The sequence below is a fragment of the Terrapene carolina genome, unplaced genomic scaffold, assembly GCF_002925995.2.
Source record: "Terrapene carolina triunguis isolate 2854851 unplaced genomic scaffold, T_m_triunguis-2.0 Scaffold95, whole genome shotgun sequence".
Classification (NCBI taxonomy): domain Eukaryota; kingdom Metazoa; phylum Chordata; order Testudines; family Emydidae; genus Terrapene; species Terrapene triunguis.
This window is the reverse complement of record NW_020664446.1, coordinates 39,711,431-39,731,064: the sequence shown is the minus strand read 5'-3', so window position 1 is coordinate 39,731,064 and position 19,634 is coordinate 39,711,431. Positions and strand designations below refer to the sequence as shown.

Sequence of the window (19,634 nt, the reverse complement as noted above, 5' to 3'; positions counted from 1 at the left end):
GGGGGGCGTTGGATAGGTCATGGGTTCTGAGGGGGCAGTCGGGATAGGAAGTGGGAGGGGGTGGATAGGGGGTGGGGGCCAGGCTGTTTGGGGAGGCACAGCCTTCCCTACCCGGCCCTCCATACAGTTTTGGAACCCCAATGTGGCCCTCAGGCCAAACAGTTTGCCCACCCATGGACTATCAAAATGTTCCATTTCATAGAATCCTGCAAGTAATGATACCATGTATAGAGCTCACAATGCTTCCAAATTAATTTTGTTAAAGTAAGGGGAGTTATTTTCCATTTTAAAAAATTTGCTAGTACTTAACAAAAGTTATTATAGAAGGGCTGGAAGGAAGGGCCTTAAAAAAGATGGCCAAAATTCAACCTTGCTGTGACTCCACTGAAGTCAATGATGGTATCCCAGGGATGAAAATTGCCTGGTACTTTGATGAACATACATCTGGTGGTGGAATCAGGAGGAGACAGTGCTGCTCCATAGCATCCAAACCAGGAAAAGGAATAAAACAGAAATGCCTTGCTGGTTCCCAGGATCAATCCAAATCTCGTCCCAAATCTCAGACTGCAATCAGTTCATCCAGTATTACACCAGAAAAAAAATGAATCCCAACTGATCTGGGAGTAGTAGGGATGGAGAAACAAAGATCAAAGACTGGTTCCTACTAGAGCCACCTAATTTTTAACCCAACACCTAAGATCTGATCATTGAGACAATTAAACTCTTTCAATAATTTCATGTCATAATCATGTACACAGTTTTGCAATATTTTTATAAGTTCCCATTTCTGTGGACCAAGTGTCAGGAACAGAGTACTCTCCATAATGGCTAGTGTAGAATTGCATGGAGTATCCACAGAATCTTCTTTTCCATTGATTAAATTTCTCCATCTGTAAAATGAGGCTGGGGTGCTGGAACAATTTTTATAGTGGGGGTGCTGAGAGCCATTGAACCAAATTATAAACCTTGTATACAATGGAAATTACTACAAGCCAGGGGGTATGGCAGCATCCCTAGTTCCAGCACCTATGAATGAGGCTAGTGGTACTTAACTTCCTTTGTAAAATGCTTTGAGATCTATGGTTAGGAAGTGCTATATAAGAGCCAAATATTTAATACTTAATTAAGAATCACTGTTCATCAATTCTTCAGAAAAGACACTATAGATAACGTTGCCCTCAACTCCAAAATGTCAGGAAGACAACTACCCAGAAGGCAAAGTGGGTTATGTAATTGCCTCAGCTAAAAGTGTGGCAGGTTTCTTTGGTACAAAATCATCAACTACCTAGAGAGACTGATGCAGCTGCAACTGCTGTCTTCCTTCTAACTTGGGGAGTTCTCTTCTGCATCTGATATTTTGTCTTTAATTCTTCACTGTCATTATTGCATTCCCAATAGATTTTCTGGTTGCTGCATTAGGATGTTCAGTTTGATGAGCTGGAATAGCTTTCTTTAGAAAACAGACAACATAGTGTGGAAGCAGAAGTAATTAACTTTATTATCCTTAATCACAGAGACACACACATTAGGACAGCACAATTTAATCTTTGTTTACAGCAATTTCTGCAAGACCTTCTTGACCAACACAAACTCTCTCTCTCTCTCTCTCTGTGCAAATATATATATACACAACTATTTTGGAACTGTCTTTGAAAACTGTATAAAACTGAGTTAGGATAATGAGGTTCCTGGGGTGTGGATGAAGCCCAAGGCCAAACTGAACAATATTTTAGGAAGTGTGCCCTCAGCATCCTATGGATTCTGTAGAAGAGAGATATATTTCTTTTTTACATTGGAACATTGTCCCTTTTTAAACCCATTCGTAGAGATTCATTACACTGCATGCTATGCTTTTGTTTTGGTCAGAGGCAGCTTCTCTCAGGTTCTGGTGAGAGCTATGATTTATCAAGGTGTATACAGAACTCCCTCTCTGTGGTGCAGGTTACACTCTACCTATGTTAGAAAAATGCGGTAAGTTCTTATCTTATTTGTGTTACAGAGTGGGAAGACCAGAGCTTGGTGCTCATGTATCCAGTGTTCTATATGTGTTCTCGCTAAAATTCTGCATCTGTGGCTAATCCTATAGTCCAGTGATAACACAGTGCAGTGCACTGTCTACACAACAGGTGTCAAAAGGCCCAGGTCCCTTCTAATAGTGCTGAAAACTGCTGAAGTCAGGTAAACTGAATCAATTCCTACTGTAGGAAAGCATGCTAGCAGTGAAGTTTCTCAAATATTCCTTGAACTTGATCATCAGTTCAACAACAGTTTTCAGCACCACTTCAAACAGTTTGAGGGAAGCAATTTCTGTCATCCATCATCAACTACGATTCATTTCCGTAGTGTAGACACAGGCCAACATGGAGTGTCTTTTTTCAAGAGTTGAGCTTCATCTTTGCCTCCTGAATCAGCAGGGCAGGGAGAGCCTCATATTGCTCAGTGATCCAGTCATCCAAATTGATCCAGTCATCCAAATTAGGAGCTGTGTTGACTTACTTAAGAGTAGACATATCCAGGCTTCCTTGTTTGTAAAGCCAGTCAAACATCACTTAGAGCCTTCAAAAGTGGGGAAATACAATACAAATGAGGAGTAGGATCCTCAGGGCTCCGAGCACCTTTGTGAGGTAGAAAGACATCTATTCTATTTCTTCACAGAAATGATTGTGTGTATAAAATAGAGGACATATGTTTGGGGGGGTGGGTTATAGTGTGTTTGAAAATAATGTCCGACATTAAAGGCTGCTTGTGAGGTGTTAGTGAGTGCATGATTGTTCTGCCTTCACCTATACAGTCACTACCCACCAACAACTAGCATCTTGCTCTACAAAGCTTTGGAAATATCTGGAATATGAACAGGGGCGGCCCGTCCATATAGGAAAACTAGGCGGTTGCCTAGGGTGCCACGTTAAATAGGGCGCCAAATTCGAGGAAAAAAAAAATAAAAAAAACTAACATAAAAGAAAAAGATGAAAAACAAATACAAATAAAATAACAAAGATGTCATTATTTCAATTCCCATGCGTGTACGGAGGGAATATGAATTATAATTCATTTCTCTACATTTCTGAAAATTTATTACTATGTCAAATATTTTATTTACTGCAAAAATAAATAATATTTTAGCAAAAAAAATTTCAATTTGCGACATAGGGTCAAGATGACCCACTCCGCAATTTTGATAAGCAATAACTCAGCCACAATGAAACACATCTGCCAGTGGCAAGAGCTGCAATGCTAGTGACACCTAACTTGAATATACATCAAGGTCGCATAGCCGGAAATTCATGTAGAGCGGAGATATCGCGAGTTGATACATGTCAAATGGTCATTTTAACACACGTCGCAGGTAGATGGTTAAGAATTGAGCGAATACTGCAGAAAATTATGTTTCTTGGTGCCAAAGAATAATGTCTTTCAGCATTATAAATCCAAAATGTGAGTATCTTTAAGTGTTATTAAACCTTAGCATTATTATCGGGCTGTATAATTATGAACTTTTCTTTGTTATAACTGGTTCACATGTAATAAATAAGGTCCATAAAAGAAAAGTAACAGCATTAACACTTAATAGACTACGAAAGTGATGACATCACACCCCAAGCAGGTAACTGTGAGGAAGGGGATTACTTTCCAAACAACTGGTGTTGGGTTATAATGTCGAAAAAGGTCATTTTGTTTCCGTGTAAAAGCTGTAACTAACTGTTTTAATAGGTAAGTGAGTATATGTTACTAATCATTGAACCTTTAAGCAGTGAAAAGACATGTTGGGATGGCTGCAATGTGGTTTAAATCACCAACCATGTGGTGTGTCAGCCATCCTTAACGCTATAATGCTTGCAGTTGGGAGCACAGTACATAACAATATTCAAATGCCCCATGGCAGAAAGAGGAAGAGAAAAACCCTCAGGAGCTGAGTATCGTAAACAAAAGGCTGAGAAGGAAAAGGACCAAGCAAAACAGCAGGGATCCTTCCTGAAATATCTTCTCTTTAATCCAAATAAAGATGGAAGCAGTTCACAGCATCCAGATGAAGAAATTTTACTTGGAGAGGAGGTTAGCTCACATCTGCATGGAAGCAGTTTGGAACATCAAGATCAGTGGTTCTCAAACTTTTGTACTGGTGACCCCTTTCAAATAAAAAGCCTCTGAGAGTGACCCCCCCATAAATTAAAAACACTTTAAAATATATTTAACACCATTAGAAATGCTGGAGGCAAAGCGGGGTTTGGGGTGGAGGCTGACAGCTCGTGACCCCCCATGTAATAACCTTGCAACCCCCAGAGGGGTCCTGACCCCCAGTTTGAGAACCCCTGATCAAGATGAAGGTATATTACTTCGAGATGAGGGTAGCCCACTCCACAAAAATGCAGTTTAGAAACTCAAGATGATGGAAACTTACTTCTAGATGAAGGAAGCTCACATAATCAGACTGATATGGAAGTGGAGCAAATTTATTCACCTTCAGAGACACATGCAGAAATTGAAGTAAATGAAGTAGAAGGAAGAAAGGATGAGGAAGTTACAAACAAGTGACAGTATAGGGACCCAGCTTCATGGCCCAGATGTGATGACAGTGTGCGGCAAATTCTCATGGAACATGGACCCGAACAAGTTCATGAATTTCCCTTCCCTAAGGATGGAAATAAAAGAAAATTCTCTGCTCAGCATTACAAGACGAAACTCATTAATGGGGAAGAAATTCATCAAAACTGGTACAATATTCAGTGTCGAAGGACTCTGTGTTTTGCTTTTGCTGCAAGTTGTTTAGAAATCAGGTAATTGGTACATCACTTACTGAAAATGGTTTGAAAGACTGGAAAAACATATCTTCAATTCTCTCTTCACATGAAAGAAGTACAGAACATTTGGAATGTTTTCAAAATTGGAAAGAGCTTTAATTACAATTGAAAAAAAGGAAAAACTATCGTTGAAGAAAATGTACGTGTGATCAAGGAAAAAGAAGAATATTGACAACAAATATTAGAGCGTCTGATTCTTTAGTGAGAGTACTCAGTGGGCAAAACTTAGCAGTCCGTGGCCGCAGTAGAAATGAAAAATTATACACTCCAGGTAATGGAAACTTTTTAAAATTTGTTGAATACCTAGCTTTATTTAATCCAGTCATGAAGGAGCATCTACAATGTAAAATAACTGATCATGAAAGACAGGTTTATTACTTAGGAAAAAATATGCAGAATAAACTGATTCAAATCCTAGCAAATGCCATTAAAAAGAAAATTGTAGAAGCTGCCCATTCTGCAAAATACTTTTCAATAATACTGGACTGTACACCAGATGTGAGTCATGTTGAACAAATGACGATGATCATTCGTTTTGTGGATATGGAAAAGTCTGCAGATGAAGATAATGCTGAAGTGCTCATAAAGGAACATTTTTGGGGTTTCGTACCACTGAAGGAGACGACTGGAGCATTTATGACTGAAACTATTCTACAAGAGCTTGAAACAATGTCATTATCTGTTGAAAACTTATGTGGCCAAGGCTATGATAATGGGAGTAATATGAAGGGTAAAGACAATGGTGTGCAAAGGAGAATGATGGAAATCAATCCTAGGGCCATTTTCGTTCCTTGCAGTGCACATTCTCTGAATTTGGTTGTCAATGATGCTGCTAGATGCTGTTTGGAGGCAAGCAGCTTCTTTGACCTGGTGCAATGTGTTTATGTGTTTTTCTCAGGCTCAACACGCCATTGGGAGATTCTGACTCGCCATGTGAATTCTCTAACTGTGAAACCACTTAGTCAGACAAGATGGGAGAGTCGCACTGATGCTTTGAAGCCTCTTCGCTATGAACTTGGAAACATTTATAATGCCCTAATTGAAATTTCTGATGATACTACCTTTACTGGATCATCTGGCAATACGGCACGTTCAGATGCGGAAGCTTTTGCAAATGGCCTTTCCAAGTTAAAATTTGTGACCTCACTCATTTTGTGGTATAATATCCTTTTCAAGATTAACCTCACTAGTAAGCAGCTTCAGGAGAAGAACTTGAACATACATTCTGCTATTCAAAAACTGCAGCAAACTAAAAATATTCTGGAGGAATTCAGAAGTGATGAAGGGTTTGAAAGAACACTGGTAGATTCTCTTGAGCTTGCTGAAGAAATAGACTTTCTGACAGAATTTGAACCAGTGCCAGTTCGCATTTGGCAAAAGAAACAGCAGTTTTCGTATGAAGGACGAGACACACCCATTCAGAACCCAAAACAAAGGTTCAAAGTGAATTTCTACTTCACAGTCCTTCATACTGCTATTCACTCGGTTGACGAAAGATTTCAACAGATGCAGCAGCTAGAGTCAGTATTTGGCTTTCTATATGTTATCTCCAGCTTGCAAAAGAAAACAGCAAAACAGATAAGAGAATTTTGTATAAAACTGGAGTTGGCATTGACTCATGAAAATTCAAAAGACATTGATACTACAGATTTGTTTAGTGAGCTTCAGGCTTTGTCAAGACAACTTAAGAAACATTCCACTCCTGAAGAAGTACTGACGTTTGTGAAAATAAACTCACAGACAGTTTTCCAAACATTTTTATAGCTCTACGCATTCTTTTAACTTTGCCAGTTTCTGTAGCTAGTGGGGAACGTAGCTTCTCAAAGTTAAAATTGATAAAAACATATCTGCGTTCAATAATGGTGCAAGAGAGACTTGTTGGACTTGCCACAATGTCAATAGAGCATGAAATAGCTAGAAAACTGGATCTAAAAGAACTAGTGACTGAATTTTCAAAACTTAAAGCAAGAAAAGTCATGTTTTAAGAGCACAGAGTATTTTTTTTATTTGGAGTTTTTTGTAAATACAGGTTAAAGTTAATTGAAGAGTTTTCTTATTTCTTTCTATATTGGATGTGGTGGTAATGGCAGTTAAAGCAGGAGAGCGTAATAGATGATTTTGGATTTGTAATAATAAAAATTATAATAAACATTTTTAATGCATTTTTATTTGAAATGGGACTGAAATATCCCATGTTCAATATCTTCATCAACGACTTAGATATTGGCATAGAAAGTATGCTTATTAAGTTTGCAGATGATACCAAACTGGGAGGGATTGCAACTGCTTTGGAGGATAGGGTCAAAATTCAAAATGATCTGGACAAATTGGAGAAATGGTCTGAGGTAAACAGGATGAAGTTCAATAAAGACAAATGCAAAGTGCTCCACTTAGGAAGGAACAATCAGTTTCACACATACAGAATGGAAAGAGACTGTCTAGGAAGGAGTATGGCAGAAAGGGATCTAGGGGTTATAGTGGACCACAAGCTAAATATGAGTCAACAGTGTGATGCTGTTGCAAAAAAAGCAAACGTGATTCTGGGATGCATTAACAGGTGTGTTGTGAGCAAGACACGAGAAGTCATTCTTCCGCTCTACTCTGTGCTGGTTAGGCCTCAACTGGAGTATTGTGTCCAGTTCTGGGCACCGCATTTCAAGAAAGATGTGGAGAAATTGGAGAGGGTCCAGAGAAGAGCAACAAGAATGATTAAAGGTCTAGAGAACATGACCTATGAAGGAAGGCTGAAAGAATTGGGTTTGTTTAGTTTGGAAAAGAGAAGACTGAGAGGAGACATGATAGCAGTTTTCAGGTATCTAAAAGAGTGTCATAAGAAGGTGGGAGAAAATTTGTTCATCTTAGCCTCTAAGGATAGAACAAGAAGCAATGGGCTTAAACTGCAGCAAGGGAGGTTTAGGTTGGACATTAGGAAAAGTTCCTAACTGTCAGAGTGGTTAAACACTGGAATAAACTGCCTAGGGAGGTTGTGAAATCTCCATCTCTGGAGATACTTAAGAGTAGGTTAGATAAATGTCTATCAGGGATGGTCTAGACAGTATTTGGTCCTGCCATGAGGGCAGGGGACTGGACTCGATGACCTCTCGAGGTCCCTTCCAGTCCTAGAGTCTATGAATCTATGAATCATCTAGCTGTCGTGTACAAATCTATTCTGAAAATTTTGTGTGTCTATTTTATCTGATCTCAGAAACATTGGTTAGACAGACGGACGGATGGACAAACTAAATAATTAAGCCTCTGTTTAAAAAAAATGCTTAAAAAACTTTAAAAGGAGAAAAGGGGCAAAATATTTCCCAGTTTACCAAAAACCTCAGCCTAGATCTGCCGTTGGGGCTTGGGGGTGGGAGGTGCCGATTGCATGGTTCGCCTAGGGTGCCAGTTGCTGGCAGCTAGTCTACGGCCGCCCCTGAATATGAAAGATACTATACCATGCATTCTGTTTCATTTCTCTGTTCATAATGAGTGTACCATTCCTGATCTAGGCTTGGTCTTGCAGTGATCTTCCTGATTCTTTCACAACTGCAGATACTTGTTTGAGCTAAAGGAAGATGATGGCATCTGTAGGCAAGCCCAGAACTCAGGAACATTCTACCTCTTTCACAATCTCTCTCCATTCCTTAAGAAAGTTGGGAGCAAGTACTTGGCACCACAGATAAGTGTAGCAGGTAAGCTGATGGTCAATAGTAAACATCTTTGTAGATTAACCAGCCAAAATGATGTACACCCAAGTTTCTTCCACTAACCAGATTTTAGTTGATACTATGTATGTTGTAAAGATCTTAGAGCTTTGTATCTTTATCTCAGACTGATCATGATGAAGAATCAGGAAATTTATTAAGTCATATGGGAGAGTGTTCTCCACTTTATGTTCAGGGTATTATTTATTAACATCAAATAACTGTGTTTAGGATTACCATCTAAAGCCTTGGCCAATGGACATGAACTAATTCTTTGTAAGTATAAATAGTATCTACACAGGTCTAATCCATTTACTAATATTTATTTAGAGACAATATTTTTAATCAGGTTTAAATATGTGGGGCCATTTCCTTTGAAGCTAATGGTTTATAAGTGAGATATAAAGTTGACAAGGAAGGTGTATAACAGGAGAGTTTCTTTGGTGGAAATACAATACATTCTGAGACACAAATAATTGTAGGGGAGAGGCACATTGTAGGTCCCCGAGTACTAGACTGTATGCTCTTCTTGCTCTGCACAATCACGGTCCAAAAGCCGGTGGATAAACTGGATTCTTTATTTCCACCTGACTCCTTTCATTCTAGAACAGGGCGGGCAAACTTTTTGCCTGAGGCCAGACATGGCCCGGCCCCACCCTGTCCCCTATCCGACCGCTCCTGCTTCTCACCCCGTGATGGCCCCCCCCCCCGACTCCCCCCCCACCCCCCCCCCCCCCCCCCCTGCCCCCTCCCCCCCCCCCTCTCCTTCCTGACTGCCCCCCCGGGACTCCTGCCCCATCCAACCCCCCCATTCCTTGTCCCCTGACTGCCCCCAGAACTCCTGCCCCTGACTGCCCCCTGCCACCTAATCCAACCCCTCCTCTCATTCCTGACTGCCCCCCCGGGACCCCTGCCCCATCCAACCACCCCTTCTTCCTGACTACCCCCGGAACCCCTGCCCCTGACTGCCCCCCGCTGCCCCATCCAACCCCCCTCTCATTCCTGACTGCCCCCCTGAGACCCCTGCCCCCATTCAACACCCCTGTTCCCCGCCCTCTGACCGCCCCAACCCCTATCCACACCCCCGCCCCTGATCACCACCCCGAACTCCCCTGCCCTCTATCCAACCCCTCCGCTCCTTGCCCCCTTACCGCGCTGCCTGGAGCACCGGTGGCTAGCGGCACTACAGCCGCGCTGCTTAGAGTGCCAGGACTGGCAGCCGTGCTGCCCGGCTGGGGCCAGCCACACAACCGGGCAGCACGTACCACCGGATGAGGCCAGGCTCTGCAGCTGCGCTGCCCCAGGATCTCGCAGCCCCACCGCCCAGAGTATTGCGCCGGCGGTGGAGTGACCTGAGGCTGTGGGAGAGGGGGAACCGTGGGGGAGGGGCCGAGGGCTAGCCTCCCGGGGCAGGAGCTCAGGGGCCGGGGAGGAGGGTCCCGCCGGCCGGATGTGGCCTGTAGGCTGTAGTTTGCCCACCTCTGTTCTAGAACCACCACGTACCTATTTCCTCCCTTCCCCACATGTGAGCTTTGTCTTGAGGGTTTACCCTTGGATGGGAAGGTGTGATGGTTTACTACTCTCCCCACTTCAGGGGATTGTTGTCAACAGCACCGTGAATCAGCTATTTCAAGGTGCTTTCCCAGTCTCACACCTTTTCCACAAGCCATAGGAAATCCCTTCTGTGATGTGGCCTAGTTCCATTGGCCTGGTCTGTAGGAGCCTTAAATATTAAGCTGTTGTTGTTGTTTTGTTTTAGTGTAAGTTTATCAGCTTTCTCCTCCCTTTTCCTCTGTTGTTTAGAAATGAAAAGCATGCTGGGGAAATTCAAACAGAATGAACAGATGATAGAGGACTCGGTGCTGATTGGCTGTTCAGATGAATGCATGGCATACTTTGCCCTGGATCTAGGTTAGAATTACGCCTCCATCTATGTCTCACCCATTGGGTGCTATATTTGTTCACTTAAATCTGCAAGTAAAGGAAGCCCAGGCACACTGATGGAGATGCTGTCTAGGCCCTTGATGGGTGAGAAGTTGCTTCTGAAGGAAGTCCTCTCTCATCCTTGATGGGAGGTACTGTGACTTCACTGGAGCCACTTTAGGGAATTTTTATATAATGATATTACTTCTCTCTTTGTTTTTAGTAAAGTTGGTATGTTTGTAGGTCACAACTTTTGGGGACTGTATTATGACTGATGTAATGTCATTTCCATACTAATATGATTCTGTCATCAACAGCTCTATGGGAATGTTCAGAAATTGTACACTCTTAATAGGAACAAAGAAGGGTGTGGGGTGGGGGTAATAACTGAAATTTCTGATTCCCACAGATTTATTCAATTCCAGGATCCTTGGAGAAATCTGTCATTGAATCTGAATTGAGGGGGTCATTTACTGAATTACGGAAGGCTTTCTTTCAACTAGATGGGAAAGATGCACCCTTGTTGTCCTCGGTATGATATAGGATATTTCACGTATAGAAATTGTGATTGTTTGCACCAGATCTCCCACTTGCAATCATTAGTTTATTATTTTATATATATTGTGGCAGTACCTAGGAGCCCCACCAGTTTGTGAGACATTGTGCCAGGCACTGTACAAACACATAGTAAATGGCAGCCTCTGTCTGAAAGACAAGATGTAACAGGTGGATGAAACAGAGATGTGAGTGGCTAAGGAAAGAGGACAGAATAACAATAATAATATGCTGATTTAACATGGACTAGCTCTCTGCCCACTTTGTAAATGTAACAAACCAGTCAGTAGCAATAGTCACAGTAATCACAACTTGCCACCTGCCTCACCACTATCAGAGGGCAGTTTTCTGTATGCATCCCAGCAGAAGTTAATGCTAAGAAGGGGTTTGAAGGAGGATAAAGTGGTGTCCTCATTGTTTTGTTCACCTTTTAAAACTGCTCCTCTTTGAGCCATTACTCTGCAGATATCCTAATTTATTTTTGGAAGCCTTGTCAAAAGGCATGTGTGCTAAAATCAGGTCCATTAGTCCATAAATAGAAATAGCTCATCATTCCCCTTTCTGAAAGAGTTGTGGTACATGTGCTATACAGCAAGAAACAGATCTGGTCTAGGCATTACTTAGAGCAGTGTTTCCCAAACTTTTTTGGCTATGGAACACTTTTTAGCCTATTACGGATCAGTTATATTATTTTGTAGTCGTTTGGTTTTCAAACAAAAAACTGCGTTATTTATGGTCAAATATATTTTATTTTATAAAACAAAGCAAAAATACAAATTTAAAATAACTTGAACTAACAATTTCTAACTGGAAAGCGCGTGTAAAGTAGTACAAAAATCAAGTGCAAGAGTCAAAATTAAAAACAGTGTTCTACTAAAAAAAACCTGTTTTTATATATACACAAACACCAAACAAATTAGATTTTTACTAGGAAAATCTATTTTTATAAACAGAAATACAAATTTGGATTTAATAGGATTGGTGTTTTTGCGTTTTTCTATCACAAATTCGCTTAATATTAGGAATAATGCTGGAAAGTTGAATCCTCATGTCAGGCGCAGCATCAAGTCTATTCCTATATTTGGTTTTTATTGCAGTATAATACGAAAATCCCGTCTCACACAAATAAGTTGTAGCAAAAGGAAGGAGCACTCGAACTGCACGTTTAGCCACATTAGGGTACCCTTCTATTAGGTTGCTCCAAACATTATTCAGCGGAAGATCCTTAAACTTTTGTTTCAAATCAGAGTCAGAAATTAAGTCAATTAGGCTTTCATAATCGTGCGCAGTAAAGCCGACTGGTTTGGCTGTAATTACAAACGGATTTCGAACCCAAGCATTATCATCAGTAGTTGTAGGAAAATATTCTAATAAAGAGGCCTGCAAGTCACGTAAGTGCTGTAAAATGGTGCTGGAAACTTCTTCATGGACTGTAGAATTTATTTCAGTCAGAAATTCATGTACTGTAGGGAAGCAGTCGAAGTTATTCTGTTCTACAGAAGATGCCCTTGAATTGCAGTTTCTTTTTTAACGATGAAATTTTATCCATTGTAGTAAAAATGGTCACATTCTTTCCTTGCAGCAACAGATTAATTTCATTTAATTTTGCAGAAATATCTGCAAGATACGCAAGTCTCATTAGCCACGAGGAATTTGTCAGACAGTCATTAAATTTTCATCCTGAATTATCTGAAGTGAAGAGTACCAGTAGTTCACTACGAAGCTCAAAAAGCCTCACAAGCAGTTTTCCTCTGGATAGCCACCTCACTTCCGTATGTAAAAGAAGCGCTTTGTGCTGACTACCCATTTCCTCACACAAAATGTTAAATAACCTGGATTGAAGTGGTCGAGATTTGACAAAATTGATAATTTGTACTGCTTCATCGAGCACAATTTTCAGATATGCTGGTATTTTTTTAACTGCAAGTGCTTGTCTGTGTAGAACACAATGGCTCTTAGTGCTTTCTGGTGCCACACTTATGATTCGCGTTACAGCTCCCTTCATCTTCCCGATCATTGCCCGAGCACCGTCAGTACATATATCAATACATTTTCCCCAACTAATTTCATGCTTTCTGATAAAATTGTTGATGCAGTTGAATATTGCTTCTCCAGTTGTGTTGCTTTGCAGAGATTCACATAAGAGCAGCTCGTATTCAATAATATTCTTAAATCTATATCGGACAAATACTAGTAGCACAGCAAGTCCTGAAACGACAGTGGACTCATCACAGTGGACTCATGGCAAATTTTCAGTCGGCAAACTAGCTCTTTTTCTATGCCATCGGCAAGATCTTTAATACGGCGTGCAACAGTATTATTTGACAACTGTACAGCACAATTTTTTTACCAGACTGCTCACTCAACATGCACGTTACAATATCTTTCGCGCAAGGCTTGATAAGCGTTTCTCCAATAGTGTGAGCTTCTCAGGCAAGCGCTATATGGTAACTTACTCGATAAGATGCCTCTGTTGCACTTTTGTTGTCTGTTTTAGCAATTTTAATCATCGAAAGTTTACAATTTCCAAGTAAGTCATGCTTCCTCTTGAAAAAACTTATATCTTTGTCTTTGTATGCAGCATGCTTGGTTTCCAAATGCCTACGAAGTTTAGCAGGAGCCAGTGAACTGTTTGCTAGTATTTTGTTGCACACGACGCACAGCGCATCAGGAACATCTTTATTTCCAACACACGTAAAACCAAAAGACAAATAACTTTCATCATACTTTTGTTTTGGTCTTTTAACACCTGCTTCTTCTTGTTTTTTGATATACTTCGGTGGAAATTCTTTCACCTTGGATAACTCACTAGTACTAACAGATTTTTCAGCAACAAAAGACTGCGATTGTTCATCCTCACTTTGAAGTGTCACAATATTTTGCTCGTTTATTTCGGCCGCAGTTGGAGTACCAGAAGAACTTGCTTTTTGTTTCAAAGTTCCCTCTTTTAGCCACAAATCCATGGTGATTAGGTTTAGTAACAATATTTAGAAATACTGATTTTTGTCAAATTTTGTTTGTCACAAATATTTATATTGTTTTGAGCGAAGCTAGTTTAGTTGTGATTATCGCACACACAGTAAAGACCCACAGGTTTGAACGTGTTCAGTGAATATGTTATATTCAACATGGCGTAAAGAGAATGGTGTGTGCATACCACTGCAGTTCGCGCAGCCTCGAGCGGAAGGGGTACGATGTCACTAACTGAAACGTGCCCAAAAGGGGTAGACGTCAACATGCTTGCGTGCCACGTTCTCTTTATGCCATGATATTCAATACGAGATCTATCAATAACTGGAAAGAGAGTTTTATGTTAAATTATCGTCATTCAAAAAGAGTTGTAAACTATGCTTCAAATATGCCAAATTTAAAATTTAAAAAAATGTAAAGACCCTTTTTTTTAAATTATGATTCTTTCACGGAACACCTATTCACATCGTGTGGAACACCAGTGTTCCGTGGAACACAGTTTGGGAAACACTGACTTAGAGGCATGGTTCAATTCCAGTTATTGTTCCTATTCAATCCCAATAGACAGCAACTTCCTTTTCTTCTCCTCTCCTAGACATGCTGAAAGGGATTGTAATTTAAATTCAAAATGAGGAGCTTGAAACATTGTGTGGCTACAGCCACACTTTTCAAAGCAGCTCCTTAGTTTCATGTGCACTTTCAGGGCTGCCTGACCTGATGAACTGTGATTTGATCCACAAGGATGCATGATAGGAAGAGGATGGCAAAGTATCACTCAGGGAGAATGGAATGACTGCACTGAATGAGCTGTTAACTGATTGTATTTATGTTTTGGTGTTTATAGGCTCAGGCCCTTCTTCGTTGGCATGACACCCATCAGTACTGTAGCAAAACTGGGCAGCCTACCCAGAAGAACCTAGCTGGCAGCAAGCGTGTTTGCCATACCAATGGAATAATTTATTACCCACAGGTCAGCATCTGAATGGTGGGACAACTGACACATGATCACAGTGGTGACTAGCCAAAATTGTTGGACTTAATAGGAGGGAATTTGTGAAACTCAAGAGCAAGAGCTTTCTATTTAGTTGTGTACTTTTTCTTTGTTTGTCCAATGTCCCCTGAAATCTTCTAGAAAAAGCAATAGCAATAGTCTGTGTTCTCATGTTACTCTAGTTTTCATGTAACAATCAGTTTGTCTGAACTGTGATTCCTAGTTGCTTTGCTGTTTGGTGTGTTGTCTAGATGTCCCCAGTGGTTATCACTTTGGTGTCTGATGGGAGCCGGTGCCTTCTTGCCCGACAGGCGTCATTCCCAAAGGGGATGTACAGTGCTCTAGCAGGCTTCTGTGACGTGGGTAAGGAAGCTTCTGACCTAGTGTTGTTTTGCACTCATATGCATAAGACTGTGTTTGATAACAGGATTGTGTGCTGCATGGTGGGAGACTTGAGTCTGGGAACCAGCCACAGACCTGCAGCTCCCCCCATTCAGTGGAGCTCATGCCCAGAAGTGATGTTCTGGAAAAGGGGGATGGATGTTACTAGAGCAGCTTTGCTCATCCAGCTGAAGTGTGAAATTGCTGGGTTTATCTGAAGAAGGAAAGAAGCTCTAAAAGGGGTAAAGTCATGGGATTCAGCAACAGGGCACTGTCTGTGCTCATATCCACGCATGAGACCTTTGAGTTAAAATCCAAGGACTCTTCTTCTTACATCTTTTTTCTGGGCTGGTGGAGAGTGGGTGTGTTGGGGAACTTACAAGAAAAAGTGTGGTACTTTTAGTGAGTGAGAGGGAAAGTGGCTTCAAAAATGAAAGAAGATCAGAGTAGCTTATTCTTTCTGTCTACAGTATATACTTATATGGCCCCCACCACCTTACTGTTTGAGTGTCTTTGGTGCCTGGGAGAGGTATCCAGAAAGCAAATTTGAAGGGGACTAAAGATAGTTGATGGATTTGTTATTGTGGCCTGATGCTAAAGTGCTCTCAGAATGACTCACCTTACAGCGACTTATACTACTTGGGAAGTCAAACCTAAAATTCCTAAAATCCCCCCATTTTTGTGTGGCACAAGGGATACTTTCCTATCCTGGGAAAAACCTGCCAGCATTACCTTACCTGATGGGGGGGGCTGTCCCTGACTAACTTGAGTGTTTCCAGGTGAGACTCTGGAAGAGACAGTCCGACGGGAGGTGGCAGAAGAGGTGGGATTGGAGGTGGAGTCTCTGTGGTATTCTGCGTCTCAGCACTGGCCCTTTCCCAACAGCTCCCTAATGATAGCTTGTCATGCCATGGTGCAGCCACAACAGACCAAGGTGAGCAGCCCCCAAGATTTTATTACCTTTCTTGCTTGGTGAATTCTCCTTTCCCAATCCACAGAACCGCTGCATTGTCAAATCCTTTTAAATGCAACTTTCAATGAGTTCTACTGAAGTGAGTGTGGGATCCTTTTAAAAGTTTGAAAATACTCCTTTTCTGTTTCAAAAATATGGTGTATTTGTGCTGCAATGTGTATGAACCAACATCCAGATCCAAACATGGCTATACTCTGTGTCCACCCTCTGCAGATCAGGCCAAGCTCTGATTTGATTTCCTATTGCTAAAATTCCTTGTTCATCCACCAGCACCACTAATACAAGCATGGTAATGGAATAGTGTGTACTGACTAATTGCTACACTAAAGGAAACCAAAGCCCACAAAATATTAGCGCACAATAGATTCTACTAGGGGCAATTTTTTAATTTATTGGCAACAAGTGGTCAATGCATTGTCTCATTATAGATATTTAAAGTATAAAGGCTGTTTTGGAAGCAAGTTTTAAATTTTTTTAAAGCAAATTCCATTTTAGTGCAAGGTGTTGGACTGATAATTCCTGGGATGTGAAGTCTTCCGTTCATCCACTAAACAGGAACTGTATGGGCAGTGCAGCGCTAGTTTCCCTCACCCACCTTTCCCAAGCGTGCTGCATGGCTGAATAATTCAGTCTCCATTTCCATTGAGGCCTTAGCCCCTTTGTGGAGACTGCCACCCCAGGAACAGATATGATGCGAACACCTGGTCCTAGCCAAATACTACTAATTCATTTCACATAAGCCACTGAACAGCCTCACTTGCAGGATAAGTGGGACTATGCTTATTTAAAATTCCTGGTAACTGGGGCTTGCTTTAACTCTAACCTGTCCATCTTCCCACATCACTTCCCAGTCTAGGGCAGATGGGGAGAAATCTCTTCAACAGACACTCACAGAATACATTGGAACCCAGAATTCATTAGCCTTTGTTGCCAGAAAGTCCTGTAGATACAGGAATTATGAAGTCCCAGGTAGCTGCTTTGAAAGCCATTTACAGTCCTTCATACATTTTGAATCCTTTCCAGATCAGTGTGAACAAACTGGAATTGGAAGCAGCTGGCTGGTTCAGCCTGGAGGAGATAATGGAAGCACTTGGACGGGAGCCTAAGCCTTTGAAACAAGAGGATGGCAGCTTTTCACTTTGGCTGCCACCCAAGTGGGCTATAGCCCACCAACTGATTCAGGAGTGGGTTAAGCTGCAGGCTTCCTCGCCTGCTTAGGCACAGTCTATCAAACCTTTATTTTAGCAGGTAAAAACAAGTGAGGACAATTTCTCACAGTGGTGACCCAGCCAGAATGGCTCATAAACCAACTTATATTCAGGTACACCTAGGGGCACAGACACATATTTGGATAAGTCCCAGTAACTCTGATACACAAAGAACCATCAATTAGATACAATATCATAAGTTCCAGTAAATCTTATAAAAAAAAACAAAAGCCCAAACCACTAGATGTGTCATCAGACCAGCTACAAGCCTGCACCATAGACATCAGAATGATCAAACCCTAATACGTTTCCTAGATCTCTCTTAGAATAAAGGATTCCACTCATTTTCCTCTATTTTACCCCCTTAGACATCTCTGATGTCACACGATAGAGCCTCACTCTTTTTGACAGAGGAGTAGGTGGGATTCCATTTAGGGCCTGTCAGTGTTGGTCCTAGTACTGCTCTTGCATTTTTTGACGAAGTGTGAGAATAGTGAAAGTACAAATTTCATTAAGTTCCCTCCTTCCATTGCTTCCCTGCCCCATCAAGTCTCCCACTATGCTCATCTTCATACAAAAATACCCTGGATTTCCTTTGCTACTAAAGAGCTACCACGTTTGTTCATATTGGACTTTGCAGCTAAAGGTCCTCCCTCAGTGCTGAGCACATTGCCTCTACAGCTTTCCATCCTCAGGGAGCAAGATTTGGTGATAAACAACAGAGGAAAAAAACCTGCATAAAGCTTTAACTTGCTTGATATTCTGGAAGAGCCCCCATGACTCAAACGGTAATAGAAATCGCTGAGCGCCCAAGGAACACATCATTTCTGCCTCAGTCCATAGGGTATCACTCTAAACTCCATGCATTGCTTAGCTACAGAGCATTTCTGTGGAGCAGAAAGAGCCCAGTTACAAGGTTCAAGGGCTTGGCTAGATGCTTGCTCCCCTTGTACTGGTGGAATAGCAGGTTATCACCCTCCGGGAGACCCACTGAAGCATAGCCTTGGGCAAGCAGAGACTAATAACAGCCTAATAATGGAGTTACCTGGATTTCTATTTGCTGGTAATTAAACTGGAAGAATTCAGGGTGGCTGTACCTTCTGCTTACTTAGTTGAGTTCCTGGGAAAAGGCACAGATGCCCACAGTTTCGAGGCTATTAGTTTGGACATTTGGAGGGAGAAGTGCATTTTTAATCCTCACCAATTGATCCTGCTCCTGGCCAAACACTGCTAGCTACACATTTTCTATAGTCACACATGGTTGTGTTGTAACAGTCTGGCATCCAGCTTTCTTTAAAATGTAACTTACTGTAGCTCTGCTGGTTTGTTCGTCATTCTTTCCCTGCATGTGTGGTGTCTGGGTTCCCTCTTTCTGGCTCTTACTCTCATCATCCTTTCTTTTACTTGCTGGAATAAAGGGGAATTAGGAATGAGGTAGAGAACGGGTGTAGATCAGTCTTGTCATTTCATTCCCATTTTCTATTGTTTTCTAGCCTGCCTCTGCAACCTGTTTTTCTCATGTGCACAAAACTCTACTTCCATACATCAACTTCTCAATCCCTCCTCCTGCACCCCTCTCTCTCTCACACCCCCACAAATGTACTCACACCATGGCTACTGATTATGGCGATGCAAAGTGTGAGTAGTTCAGGGCAGCATAAGGCAACGACAAGAAGAAAAGGAGTGGCTCGGACAGATGAGATGATAAATTCATAATTGCAGCGTAGTCCACATGTCAAAACTTAAAAGGAAAAAAATGGTTTGGTATGCCAAAGAAATGTGGAAATATTTTGCAACTTCTGCAGCCTGTGGGATTTATTTTTAGGACAAAACAGGGTGTGTACCTCTTCACTATCTTTCTCCAAGTTTTATAAATATACAATATATATTTACCATGTATGTTTGTCATTAAGCCATAGAATAGTCTGGTAGAGACATACGGCTATCATAAGAGTACACTGGGTATGAGGCCTCTTGAGTACTGAGAATGGATGGGTGTTGCTCTGTTAAGTTTTTACAATTAATACTTCCAAATGAATTTTAATTAGAAGAGCATAAAACACACAAAGTCCATTTTTTAAAGTCACTAAAGAATATTTACATTTACACAAATGCCAGAGCAATCTTTAGCTTCCCACA

At 41.3% G+C, this 19,634-nt stretch overlaps 1 protein-coding gene across 3 annotated transcripts in view; it reads left to right on the top strand.

The window, feature by feature from the left end:
• Nucleotides 1–17,724, top strand: part of NUDT13 (nudix hydrolase 13) — an 18,540-nt gene extending 816 nt beyond the window's left edge. Inside the window, exons 2-9 of one of the 3 annotated variants that reach the window (XM_024201894.2) lie at nt 1,867–1,971; nt 8,343–8,482; nt 10,298–10,405; nt 10,843–10,949; nt 14,787–14,912; nt 15,185–15,296; nt 16,094–16,248; nt 17,311–17,724. In XM_024201894.2, coding sequence (XP_024057662.2) covers nt 1,898–1,971; nt 8,343–8,482; nt 10,298–10,405; nt 10,843–10,949; nt 14,787–14,912; nt 15,185–15,296; nt 16,094–16,248; nt 17,311–17,505 — 1,017 coding nt within the window. In that variant the 5' untranslated portion in view covers nt 1,867–1,897 and the 3' untranslated portion in view covers nt 17,506–17,724. Of the gene's footprint in view, nt 1–1,699; nt 1,972–8,342; nt 8,483–10,297; nt 10,406–10,842; nt 10,950–14,786; nt 14,913–15,184; nt 15,297–16,093; nt 16,249–17,310 lie in introns of those variants that run through there. The other 2 variants (XM_024201893.2, XM_024201895.2) reach the window with 2 other exon arrangements.
• Nucleotides 17,725–19,634: the final 1,910 nt, after the last annotated feature.